Source organism: Branchiostoma floridae, chromosome 8 (assembly GCF_000003815.2).
Source record: "Branchiostoma floridae strain S238N-H82 chromosome 8, Bfl_VNyyK, whole genome shotgun sequence".
NCBI lineage: Eukaryota > Metazoa > Chordata > Leptocardii > Amphioxiformes > Branchiostomatidae > Branchiostoma > Branchiostoma floridae.
In genome coordinates, this window is record NC_049986.1 from 10,160,424 (window position 1) to 10,172,945 (window position 12,522).

Below are 12,522 nucleotides of genomic sequence, written 5' to 3' on the forward strand. Positions count from 1 at the left end.
AGGTCTCCTATGACCACTAAGTTTTACTGTAAGCGCGCTGACTCTCAGCGCTTCAGCCAGGGTCGGGGTCTAGAGAATGTTTTGACTGAACTCACCTTGTCTTTGCTGAGGAGTCTTGAGAGAGGGGACGCGCACTCGCAGACTTACGTTTTGACGGTTTAATCTAGCAGTGTTAGTAGTTGTACAAAGGCCGCCAACTAAACTGGAAAGTTCTGTTTTTATCCCCTTGTCCGAATCTTCTTAAGTGGGTCCCTTGTTGTGTCCTCAGTGAATTCCTGTGTCCTGTGATTCTCCTCAGTTCTTGTATATTCCAAGGTGAGCTCTTAATCGTAAAACTTAGTCTGGTCTCCCGGCTACTGGCTGACTGTCCTCTGATGCCTTCTTCTTCTTCTTCTTCTTCTTCTTCTTCTTGGAGTACACTTGTCTCCAAGCCTAAATTTCCTGGAGAAATAATCTCCAGGCCTAAGTTTCCTGGGGTTGATCTCCACCAGGCCCAATTTTCCTAGAGTTGATCTCCAGGCCTTTTCTGCCCTCTGTCTTCCTTCTGCGCGGGTGACTTCTGGGGAGTGGTGATTTGCTTCCCCCGGGGTGGTTGGCATGTGTGTTTGGCGGGAAACTTATTCAAATTGACTACCTAACCTATTTTAAGGCGGCAAGTTTAAATACAGGAATGTTGGCGCTTACAACATGCACTGTCTTTTATTTCACTATCATTTCTATATTTCACTACATTTCTATATTTCATACTTTTGGTATTCTATCTCTGCATCAAGTGACAATTGCACACAAACGATTAATCGTAAATCGGCGCTGTGAAATCTGATTTATCTTTATTTGAATTACGTCAAACTTCGTCTTTGTTTGTAGTTTACAATAACGTGATAGCCTACTTTGTATAACACTGGATCACACCTTCAAATATGGCTGTTCTTAGCCTGGGTACCATCCGGGTAGTAGTCTGTTCGCTTCTGAAACCCAAATACATGTATCAGAGAAGCGACTGTATATACTAGTAGTGTGTAATAAGATTCGGCCTGAGAAGTGAATGTATATATATATATATATATATATATATATATATATATATATATATATATATATATATACATGTATGTTATATGTTATCAAAGATGGAGGTCTCCGACTTGTAAAGAATTCTTACATCACAACACAACAATGTTAAAGGCCTCCAATTATCTAAAATTGTGGGATCTTTGTGCTGACCTTCTTTCCCTTCCTTTAACAATAAAGAGATAAGGCCTTGCTTTTGGGAATTGGACAAATAACAGTTGCTGTTCATTGGACAGTTTTTTTATTATATTGTGCAGGAAAAAAAGGCTCTATGTTTCCTGGGGATAGGGGCATTGGGGGCTCTTCAAAGGAATATAGAGAAGCATAGAATTCTGACTGTTTTTCTAAAATTTCTTGGGGATTACTGGTAAAGACAATTCTTGTCGAAACCTCAGGGGCCCTGAACTTTGACCTCTGGCCTTGCCTAACGATGGGACTGGGATATGGACAATGAAGATTATGACTTTTTCTACCACGTCGTTTAGTGTATGTACATGTATGCATGATTTATTTAATGTCCTAAATGTATTCATGAAATGTGTTATGTATATATTTCCAGGGGCCTACACAAAGCAGTGCATGCAATGACACGAAATGGGCCAGAAACAAGTAAACATATTACCCTTGTTGCATCATACTACGCATGCTGAGTTTATGCAGTATGCACCCATCATGGACAGCTCATCAACAATGACATTTATGTCAAAATTTGTACATCTAAACACCATGTACACAATTGCAGGCAAATATATATTTTGAATGTTTAGTGTTGCTAATGTGTTGTTAATGTGATTCCGACTTATCTATCGAATAGACAATTTGACATCAATTGCTGTACAGTCGCACGGTATTGTAAAACAATAGATCAGGCAAAATAAAGCTGTGGTACACCTGCATTCTGTGTTGTGGCGTAGCACGACTTCCAATAGGGTCTTACTCAAATAATAGATGGGCATTTGGGATCCATATCCATAGTTTACATACATCAAAGCGCAGTTGAAGTGGGGCATATCTTATGTGCGTTGATGTGCAAATGCAATCAAGAAAATACACAGAAATAACGACGAGAAGCCTAATCCACTGCAATCCCTCGAAAAAAGATCAGAAGCAAGGTAAGCCTAGTCAGCAAATACAGCCTGTGGACTGCAGACCAATTCATGACCCAGAGAAACTGCATCTCTACACCAAGACAACAACGTAACCAGCCACCATCTTGTCAAGACCCATGGAACCGACGTCTAAGACAACTCTGCTCAGTGGTCGTATCGAGGTTATTTAGAGTCCATTCCAAGACACCATGAGGGTTTTTAGGCGATATTTATAATTAGTCTGAATTATTTTGAATAAAAGAATATCTGAGCCACAATAATTAAATTATTTTCAAAAAATTGACTAAGAAAATACTCATTTATTTGAATTTCTTTGAATATTTTAGAAACATTTTGAAAGTAACTGTACAAAAATATCTGTATTTAGAATAATTGTGAAACCTCTCTGTGATTATTTCACATTTACAAATATTTACAAAAAATGGTAAACCTGGCAAAATGGTAAAATTAGTTTATTGCCCCCATAAAAGTAAGCCCTATTGTTGCATCTGTATATTTTTAGATTTCACTTCTGGGCACTGGTGGATCCTTTGTGGTGGGCCATTGTTGCATGGCACCCAACCATACTTTGCAAGGATGTGTGAATTGCTATCTTCCCAGCCCACCGAACCATTTACAAAAAATGGTAGAAAATGGTAAATAATGGTAGAATGCTGTTATCATTATTTAGAAACCATTAGAAGTATCCAATTCCACACCATGAATATTTCCAAAGTTTTACAGGACCAGGGAAATATTTATAAAGTTGAAACAGTGTTAAAAATATTTCTGAAGTATCAAATGTCCTAGACATATAATTACAAAACTTTAAAATCAATTCTAAACAATGGCAACAAACATCCGCATGGTGTCTTGGAATGGACTCTAAGTTTGAATATCTAAAATCATTTTATTTCTTGTAATAAACAACGAATCCCGACTTTAGTTGGTCTCTTAATGACTACAAACCTCATGCGTTGACCATTGAACTTTGCACGATGTCTTTAATTGCCATCAAAACATGTTGATGATTACTTTCATATCAATTCCTGTCATTCATTTTCTAAAAAGCAGTTTGGATTTGGATTCCATCCTTTTCCACCATTGTTGTCGTGGTAACTGTTTTTAATGACGTCTTGGGGTGCTTTTGACTTGATTTGATTTGATTCATTTGGCCGTATAGAGAGAAAAACAGTCAGGGGTGCTCAACTAATCGGAAGCCCTGGCAACTGGAAAATATACAGTTAACAGTTTAAGGTGTTGTAGTACGTTCACCGATACATGCGGTACTGTACGCATAACTTCGTACACTAAACCGCATATACCTGCATGCGGTATATGCGGTTTAGTGTACGAAGTTATGCGTACAGTACAAAACAAAACTTTAGATAGTGTTTATTTGCTAGCCTAACAAGCGTGTTGTCTGTGGTACTATATGTGATACAATGTCCATGCAATATTACAAGACCATATATGCAAGCTACTCCAGATGCTTATTACATCGGACTGTTCTTTTCTTCCATCCCCAAAACATAGTTGCAGCATTCCTCTCTCACTTTGGTCCCATTTGGAAAAGGGGCCCTGTCCGGCAATTCCATAGCAAATAATTACTCGAGCAACTAGATATGGTTTTAAAAACGGTCAGAAGTTTTAGGTAACGGATGTTCGTCAGCGTCACTGACGAAAGATAACGCACAGATGTTATCTGAAACGTCTGACCGTTTTCTAAAAAATCATATCCAGTTGCTTGAGTAATTGCAATTTGGTGAAGTGCGTCATATGCAAAGTGAGTCACGTGACACGCTTGTACAGTTTGAGCCAATCGTAACTCTAAAAAGAATTACCTGCAAATTTGCTTCCGTTGCCACCGGTAAAAGAGTCCAGTTTCATCCTCTGTATCTGTTCGGACAACTCCTCTCTGAGTTTCCTGCGCGGCTGGCCGGGAAAAAACGGCGGATCGGGGATGGGACGCCGCCGCCGCCACTCGGCCGCCATCTTGTTGCTGTATTATGTACAAGGTAAGGCAAACTGTTCCTCGTGACCAGTTTTACCAGATGAACAGTTTACGACAGTTATGCTTTTCCTTGTCCGCTTAGTACGTTTTGCGGCAGCATTTCTTCTTTTTCAGTTGAGTGTTTTCAAACCTGCATGATTCTTTGTGTATATACGCGTAGGTTCGTTTTATGCTCATCCGTTCGGAGCATGCTTCTCACTAAGTTACAGTACTTGCCTTAAAATGCAGATGTAGTTTGGCTAACGTCACATTTTCAAACCGGGGTCCGGCTGGGCTGTTTGTTGAAACGAAAAATAGAAATGTAAACGTTAAAGTATACACAAATAATGGCCACCACTATTCTCTTTATGTCTTGTGTAGTTAAGTACTAAGTCCAGTGTGTCCAGACCACTGCTGCTGCAGTGGTCTGGCCACACCTGCAGCTGCAATCAGTCTTTCTTTGAAAACTCTCTCCTCTTTGCACCATACATTTCGATCCTGAAAGCTGCCCGACCGAGCCCCGGTTTGGATAAAGGCCACATAAAAAAATTGCGCACAACTGCTGTTGGAGCTATCTTGACTACGAATATTCAATGACAGAACCGCATCATTCAGATGCTTGCTAAAATTTCTATATACTTCGATGGCTAAGATTCAAAGAACTTATTTGATTTTGACTTTATTAATATCCACAATTAGCTTAACAATATACAAGTACATTGTATACGTATAGTCTGTGTAATGTACTCGTCGCATTTTGAATAAATAAATAAATTGTATACGTAGCTAGTCTTCCTGTGGTCCTTATCAGCAAACATACAGCGGGACAAAAACTTGACACACAGGAAAATATTCAAACCATACAATGTATATGAAATTCACAGGTAATAAAAGATAACATAGCGTAGAGTTTTAAGAAACCATTTATAAATAGCGTAGCGTTTTGATAAAACCATTTATAAATCTTTTATCGCCCTAGTCTTGAATAATTATGCAGATATTGTTTGGCTTCGTTGTACTACTGATGACTCTATCGAATGTTTTCCATTTTAATGTTCTCTTATCTTATCGTATCAGGAGCATTTGAAAGCTAATCTTACAAATCTATTTGCTAGTCGATGCAATATCTATCGCCCATCAAATTAAACCTCATAGATTTGATCCCCCCCCCCCGAATTTCTCAAACCATTTCGTACAATTTAAGAAATAGATTCGACGTTCGACGTTTACTACGAGGGGGGTTCAATAAGTTCTTTGCCTCACCAAGAAATAACAAGCACAACTCAGATTTTCAGGCACAACTTCATAGTATGAAGTCTTTTATCAATATCCTCCAAATTTCAAATCATTGGAGTCATTACTTTTCAGGCATTCGTTTTTTCTAAATTAGAAGGTAAGTGGGGAGAAAAAGAAGGGTGAAGTGTGATCAGACAATTTGACCTCACACCTCAGGTTGCAGATCAATTGTCCACCTTTTTTTTTCGTTATCCCTTACCTAACGTTACTGGGTGTCGCCTGCAACATGATGTTCACAATAATTTGAATTTTGGTACACATTTATATAAGACTTTATACATGTACGTGGGGTTATCAATAAGTCCCCGACTTTACCGAGAAAAAATAAGCACAGCTCAGATTTCGAAGCATAGATGTCAAGTATAAAGTCTTATATAAATATGTACCAAAATTCAAATTAGTGTGATCATTACTTTGCAGTGCGACACCCAGTAACGTTAGGTGAGGGAGAAGGAAAAAAACGTGGACAATTGACCTGACCTGAGTGTGTGGGTCAATTTTGCGCTGCTGGAAGTTAGAAACCCAATTCTTTTTGCTTGAAATAGGAAGAGAATCATTATCAAACATTTTGACAACGTCTTTTGTTAATTTATGGCATGGGAAACTAGACCCACACATGTCTGATCACAATTCACACAACTTTTTTTCTCGCCACTTACCTTCTAATTTAGGAAAAACGAATGCCTGGAAAGTAATGACTCCAATGATTTGAAATTTGGAGGATATTGATAAAAGACTTCATACTATGAAGTTGTGCCTGAAAATCTGAGTTGTGCTTGTTATTTCTTGGTGAGGCAAAGAACTTATTGAACCCCCCTCGTAATAAATTAGTGCGCCCAAAGAATGATTGCATCGCACGTCGCACCTGCGCCCTTCTTTGTATACCCCTGTCACATTATGCAAAAAACCGATCGGTCGACGATTCCGAAAGCTCTAAATGACATTTTCGTGAGTAAGACGTCCGGTGTTCTCGCGTTTTTCCTGGTTCGCCGGCGATTTTCAGTTGTTTTAAGATAGTCGCGGTGCTGCGAAACATGTTCTTAATTCCCCTGCCACATTAGGATCTGATCCTTTCCTCCATGCTTGATTGGGTCCGGTGTCTGATCGAACGAACCAACAAAATTATGATTATGACTAGTGCAATGTGTCAAACGTGACAGGTAGCTTATCATCAAGGCACGAGCATTCACTCAATCTTTTAACCCTATCCAGACGGGGGGGGGGGGGGCTAAAAGTGCCCGCGGCAACTTTGACCCCCTATAGCTCCCAAACGGCTTGTGCTAGAACAACCAAACTTGGTGAGTTTTCCTAAAATATTGTTGGCAACAATTTATAAAAAAATGGGGTAAGTTTATGATTTTTCGTGTTGCCATGGCAACGGGTTTCTGAAAGGCAAATTTTACAAAAATCACTAATTTTGGTTTAAACAATGGGATTTTAAGATTTTCTTGCTAAACGAAACATCTTTTCATATATCATTAATATCTAAGACTTCTTAGTTGAACATTTATAATTAAATATTCATAAATTATGCTAATGAGATGACGTAATTGGTCAAAATCCAAGATGGCCGACAATATCATGATGAAAAGTATAACAAGCTTATTTTCACTCAAATTTCATCACTACTTGGTATTTTCTTACAGAAAACATTCATTTGAACGTTTTTAATCCATTTCCAAGGGGTTTTAGCGTTATATGTTGAAAAAAATGTATCTTTAAAAATTTAAGGTTGATAATCCAAGATGGCGGATAGCTAAACTACAGATGACGTCGAATGAGCCCCCCCCCCCCCCCCCAATCCAGGGAAGGCCCAAAAAGCCCAGTCTGGATAGGGTTAAACAGTGAAACATTTTTTCGTTTTGTTGTCGATTTGTTTGGAAATTTATTAGAGCTCGTGTGATTTTAAATGTCTTTTCTGCTTTATTTTACAAATACAATTTTTCATAACCAAATTGGAAAGAAGCAGAATATCATTATGCATCTCACAGAAATCATATCAAATTTAGTTTGCACCTGTACCAGAAGGGGATGTAGCCCCGGCCGGACTCGAAAGCCACAAATTTGTTCCTGTGGATCGTCAGATACCGCAAGGGGTACCTCTCGGTGCTTTCAGGATTAGGTCATGGTATCTATTTGCTTCCCGGTCCGGGCTGATTTTAACTGCACATTCCAGGAGACCGACCGTGCCCCCAAATAGCCCGGTAGTCCCAGGTTGTTCCACGTGGTCACAGGGTTCACACCGGAAAGTGCCGAAAAACAGCCCGTTAACTACTCGAAGGGGCCCCTTTTTCATATACATGGAGCGTACCATAAGTCGTCATAGTTATATGACCTACTTAGTACGTAATAACAATGATATTGATACGTTATATTCTTCTTTAAGCTGTGTTAGTTGGTCGAGCTCTGGCGGTGGGAACACAAACTGACTCCGAGATCTACTCCCTATGTAACAACACCTGGACCAACAAGACACGTGTCAACAATGATCGGTTCTTCAACAAGGTGTTGTTCGACGACACGGGGGTCTTCAACATCACAAAGGCCTTAAACAACGGAAGTTTCTTCGGCAACATGTCGTTTTCCCAAGACATGTGGCTCTTCAACAACACATTTCCCTGCAATTACACTGGATCAGGTATGTCTGAAGTAATTATTGACCATTTAGAAGGTAAACGTAATGGAAGTCCCAATGCCATATCCCCAACAAATTCCTGTCTCTGTGTATGCGTATTGGGTAATGTGAACGTGAATATTCAGAACTAATTGATCTACATGCACTTAATTGACAGTTGTGTTGGCAACTTAGATTTATCTGAATACATAGGTGCATGCAGTAAAGACTTGTACATCAGTCCATTCAGCTCGTTCACGTTTCCAAGTAACCATGCGCGACAATAGGAATTCCTAACGCCACGTACACGGAAGTGTAAACGAGCTTGTACAGTTACAATTTAATTTCTGTTTAGAATGGATGTCGGGGAACGAGTCGGTTGTGACGCCACCCCCCGACATTGACTACAAAGCGTCGTGGGAAGACCTTCTGTTCCTTGCACTGTTGGTCATTTCTGCCTTGGTGGGAACAGTCGGTAACGCTGCTGTCATCCTGGCATTCTGCCTGTATAAAAAGGTATGTGTTCCTCTTTTAAAGATATACTGTGTAGGATTTGAACCCCGGAATCTAAATATTATTGGGAAAATTAATTTGAATGACCCATTTAACAATTTTCCAGCATATTCTATAACAAATATTTGTTATTGAAAGCAGAAGGTTATTCTTCTAACAGAGAAAAGGTCACTTAGGCCTACGTCACATTTCCAAACCGGGGCCCGGTCGGGCAAATTCCGATAACGAAAAATATAATATAAAAGACACCAAACTACAGAAGACGTAGAAAGAGTAGTTTCTGAGCATTATTAGTGTATATTTTTGCGTATACATTTCTATTTTTCGCTTTCACAAACAGCCCGGCCGGGCCCCAATATAGAAATGTAACGTTAGCCTTATTCAGGCAAACGCAGAGGGTTCATCTTGAGTCTAACCCACAGCTGAGTCTAAGACAAAGTGAATTTTTTTTCGAAACGTTAGCATTTTGGGGCTGTATGATAGGGAAATGGGACGTTGGCTTTTATCATGTTGGAAAACCAGACTTTGATGCATGTTGGGGGCTTCACGAACGGTCTAGAAAAAGGTTGTTTGGATGCAGTCATTTAAAGTCAAGGGGGTCAAAGGTTATATACATTTGTTTAGATGTATTCCATCATGTTGTGCCGTATGGAATCTTCTGATATGCCATACATTTATATGTGCTGACTATCCTGTCAATGTTCGTTTTTAGCAACTTCAGGTAGGTGACTTTTGATAGCTTCTTTTTACCATAGGTACCATGTACATTGAATATGATTCAGTGCTATTTATGTTCTTTGTCCAACAGGTTCGCACCACTGGCAATACCTTTATCCTGAACACAAGCATCTGGGATCTGGTATCGTCTGCCGTTGCCACCCCACTGATGATCTCTTCTATCACGACCGGCCTACCGAACTGCGGACGACCTTGCTGTGCCTTCATAGGCTTTCTGAATCTGTTTAGCATAACTCAGTCAATGTTAACCTGTATTCTCATTGCCTTTAACCGATATGTACACGTTGTGCTACCACTAGCCACTTACAAGCGCTTGTTTGGTCCTATCAAGGCTTTCGTCTGGGTGGCTGGGGAATGGGTGACCGGTATCCTGATACTATTCCCTGCTATAGTAGGAATATACGGCTGTTTGGGATGGGACGAATATGTACAAGTATGTCAGTTATCTTACGACGACCCCAGAAGTGAACTGTTTTTCAAAAATGTCTTTCAGTCCTGGTACTGGTTTGCAGTGTTCGCCATATCTGCTTTTTACGCCCGAATCTACCTGCACGTGCGGAAGAGTACCATGGCCATCGGCCAGCATCTCGGCCACAGCCCCCACCAAGTGTCCCTGCAGGCGGTGAAGCGTACAAAACACATGTTCTACATCTTCTTCACTTTTCTCACGCTGACCTGTCCGGTTGTTGTCGTGAATTATGTTGATTTCTGGGCTACCTTTCTCCCAAAAGCTGTTTTCTTTATCAGCTTTGCCATGTTCTACTGCAACACCGCAGTCAATCCCATCATTTACACCTGGACCCTGAAAGAGTTTCGGCAAGCGTTCAGGTCCATGGTCCGCTGCAGACGACATATTGTCCCAGCTCCCCAAACTAATCAACATACCGGTACGGTTCAGAAAACCACGAGAACCTCTCGATCAACGAAAGTCTTACCACCGTTGGCAGTTTCTAAACGCGTTGAGCAGGCAGGGCCGTCAATGCCAGTGGTAGATACCTGAGGACAGTACAACCATCCACTGCCGGGGCAACTTCATTTTTTTGGTATGTTGTTCTGCAATGAATTCTTGAACTGCTAGAGGGCAATTTTGATCGATGCAGCCGATTCAAAATAGGGGTGTTTAAGTATTCATTCGAATTACATGGAATTCATACCAGTTTTACGACATACATAAGAATGGAGATGAGTTAAACCCCTTTTCTTGTTGGACCTAATCAGAGAAACCGGAACTGCATGAAGAAATTCAGTACCGGATTTTTGACCGATTAGAAAATGAACAGATTTTACAGGCAGGCGTTCACTTGTTATGAAGCTTACAGGTCCGCGAGTAAAAGAGCGAAGTAGCTAGAGGAGAGTTTCATCAAGTGTCTTCTGCAGTCAAACTTGGTCTACGTTAACAGAGGTAGTTAGTGCTGTTATCATAAAGACAGCTAAGATTTCAAGACGCCAGTGGAAGTCGGAAGAAACTCAACCGCATAGAATCCTTTGTGAAATTGACCATTGTTTTGGGTATCAACCATTCGCTAGTTTCCACAGACAATTAAGTCCAGTTAGACCTAATACTTTGGACCGTACCTGTACCTGTACCTGAATTTTCTGTACGATACACACCCTATAGCTACTTCAATATGATTGTTTTGCGTTAATTTTAAAGCTTCGGGGTTCCATTAATAATAACAGTACATAATTTACTGTGTTATACGTGTGTAGATGTGATGGCCATAAAACAAATAAATTGCAAATTCTCAGTTTGACACATGAAACTTTCTGAGGTGTCAGGCGGCTATACTAGTAATTGCCCAAAGTCCCTGAGCATATGTTTGAGTATTCCGGGTATCTTACGGGTGGTACGTTCAAGGTTCATGCACGGTTTATCCCTTCCAATGCTTTTAGATGGAATTAAAGACCAGGTAAGCCTTGCGGAATCCACCGCGCTTATCGAAAAGATTAAGTGTCCATCCCAATGTGAGTGGTTCAAAACCAACAGTCCTTTGCTCACGTGATGACCAGAGGACTTTGGCTTCAATTGCTCAAACTCCTTCGGCAGATGTTTTGCTATTAGGTATCAAACAGGTGATACATTCAAGGTTTTTGATACGTAGTTGACGCAAAGGTTTCCTTCCAATGCTTTTAGATCTAATAACATTAACACCGGATAAGTCTTGAGGAGCAGGTGTGCAAGTGTGAGTGTTGTAGTCTAGAGTTTCCGTTGAACGTGCAGGGGATTTGAAACCTAGTCTATAGTCTTTATTTGTGAGTTTTTGCATATAATCTGTCGTGGAATCAATATCTATCGCTTACCTAGGCCTCATTATCATGTTCAACTACACTTAAATAGTAACTTGTACAACATGAAGTGTGCTTGAGTTGTTTTGCAATTTTCCCATTCATTTAAAGTGCTATGAAGCATTATACATAAATGTCAAATGTAAAAATATTTCAATTTATACAGTATAGTTGTATATGAAGGAAGTGTTCACATTGTCAGTCGTGTCTGAATGAAGTCCATATGTTTCGATATGATACGTTTAATCTAATTTTTCGTTTATTTCATTTCGACTATGGACAAAAGGCAATGCTTGTACGTGGATTTTAAAGAAAGTTTGGTAGTAAACAAACTATGTGCTCGAAAAGCCTCGTTTATCACAAATATGATTTCTAGTATATATGCTAGATAAACAGATAGACTTAGAATAGATGTCATTGTCCTTTTGATTTATCTAGATATTTCAATTTTCTTCTTTTTTAAAGTAAACAACTCTATGCCACTGTTTTACTATGGGCATGCTTTATTATTAATCATCAAATATTTCCTGTGGAGCAGGTGTGTGTGATTAGACTGCCATAATGCAAAGCTAGCTATAGTGTTTCAGCTGCGCTCCTAGGATATCTAGAAAAGGTCTTGTCAAATCCAGGATCATTTTCAGTTAAGTCAATAGCCTCCAGTAGTCAGCTCATAACGCAACCTATCCCTGACTCGCGATCGAAAAAAAACTGCTAATTTTCCTGATTGTGTGTGGCCACATTCTAGTCTGGTAACCGGTCAGAACCATTGGAACTCGTCGCTATATCTGCAGTGCTAGGTGCGTAGCCTGCCCGTCTAGTTTATAAGAGCACACTTGGGGATTTTTCTACCTAAATCGTCGGGAACTCGTCGCTATCTCTGCAGCGCTAGGAGCGTTACCTGCCCGTCTACTTTTTAAGTGCAC

At 40.0% G+C, this 12,522-nt stretch overlaps 1 protein-coding gene across 1 annotated transcript; it reads left to right on the plus strand.

Annotated features, from left to right (window-relative positions):
- Positions 1-4,004: 4,004 nt before the first annotated feature.
- LOC118421429 (melatonin-related receptor-like) lies at positions 4,005-11,707 on the plus strand. Its single transcript, XM_035828711.1, has 4 exons — positions 4,005-4,177; positions 7,835-8,086; positions 8,418-8,578; positions 9,384-11,707. The coding sequence occupies exons 1-4, from the start codon at positions 4,123-4,125 to the stop codon at positions 10,311-10,313; spliced, it is 1,398 nt and encodes a 465-aa protein (XP_035684604.1). The 5' UTR covers positions 4,005-4,122; the 3' UTR covers positions 10,314-11,707.
- The last annotated feature ends 815 nt before the right edge of the window (positions 11,708-12,522 follow it).

What these genes read in the sequence shown, in the direction of transcription:
- LOC118421429 (XM_035828711.1), top strand. Translation starts at nt 4,123, where the DNA reads ATGGGACGCCGCCGCCGCCACTCGGCCGCCATCTTGTTGCTGTATTAT. An exon ending in CTGCAATTACACTGGATCAG is followed by an intron (nt 8,087 to 8,417) that starts GTATGTCTGAAG and finishes ATTTCTGTTTAG; the next exon opens with AATGGATGTCGGGGAACGAG. An exon ending in CATTCTGCCTGTATAAAAAG is followed by an intron (nt 8,579 to 9,383) that starts GTATGTGTTCCT and finishes TTTGTCCAACAG; the next exon opens with GTTCGCACCACTGGCAATAC.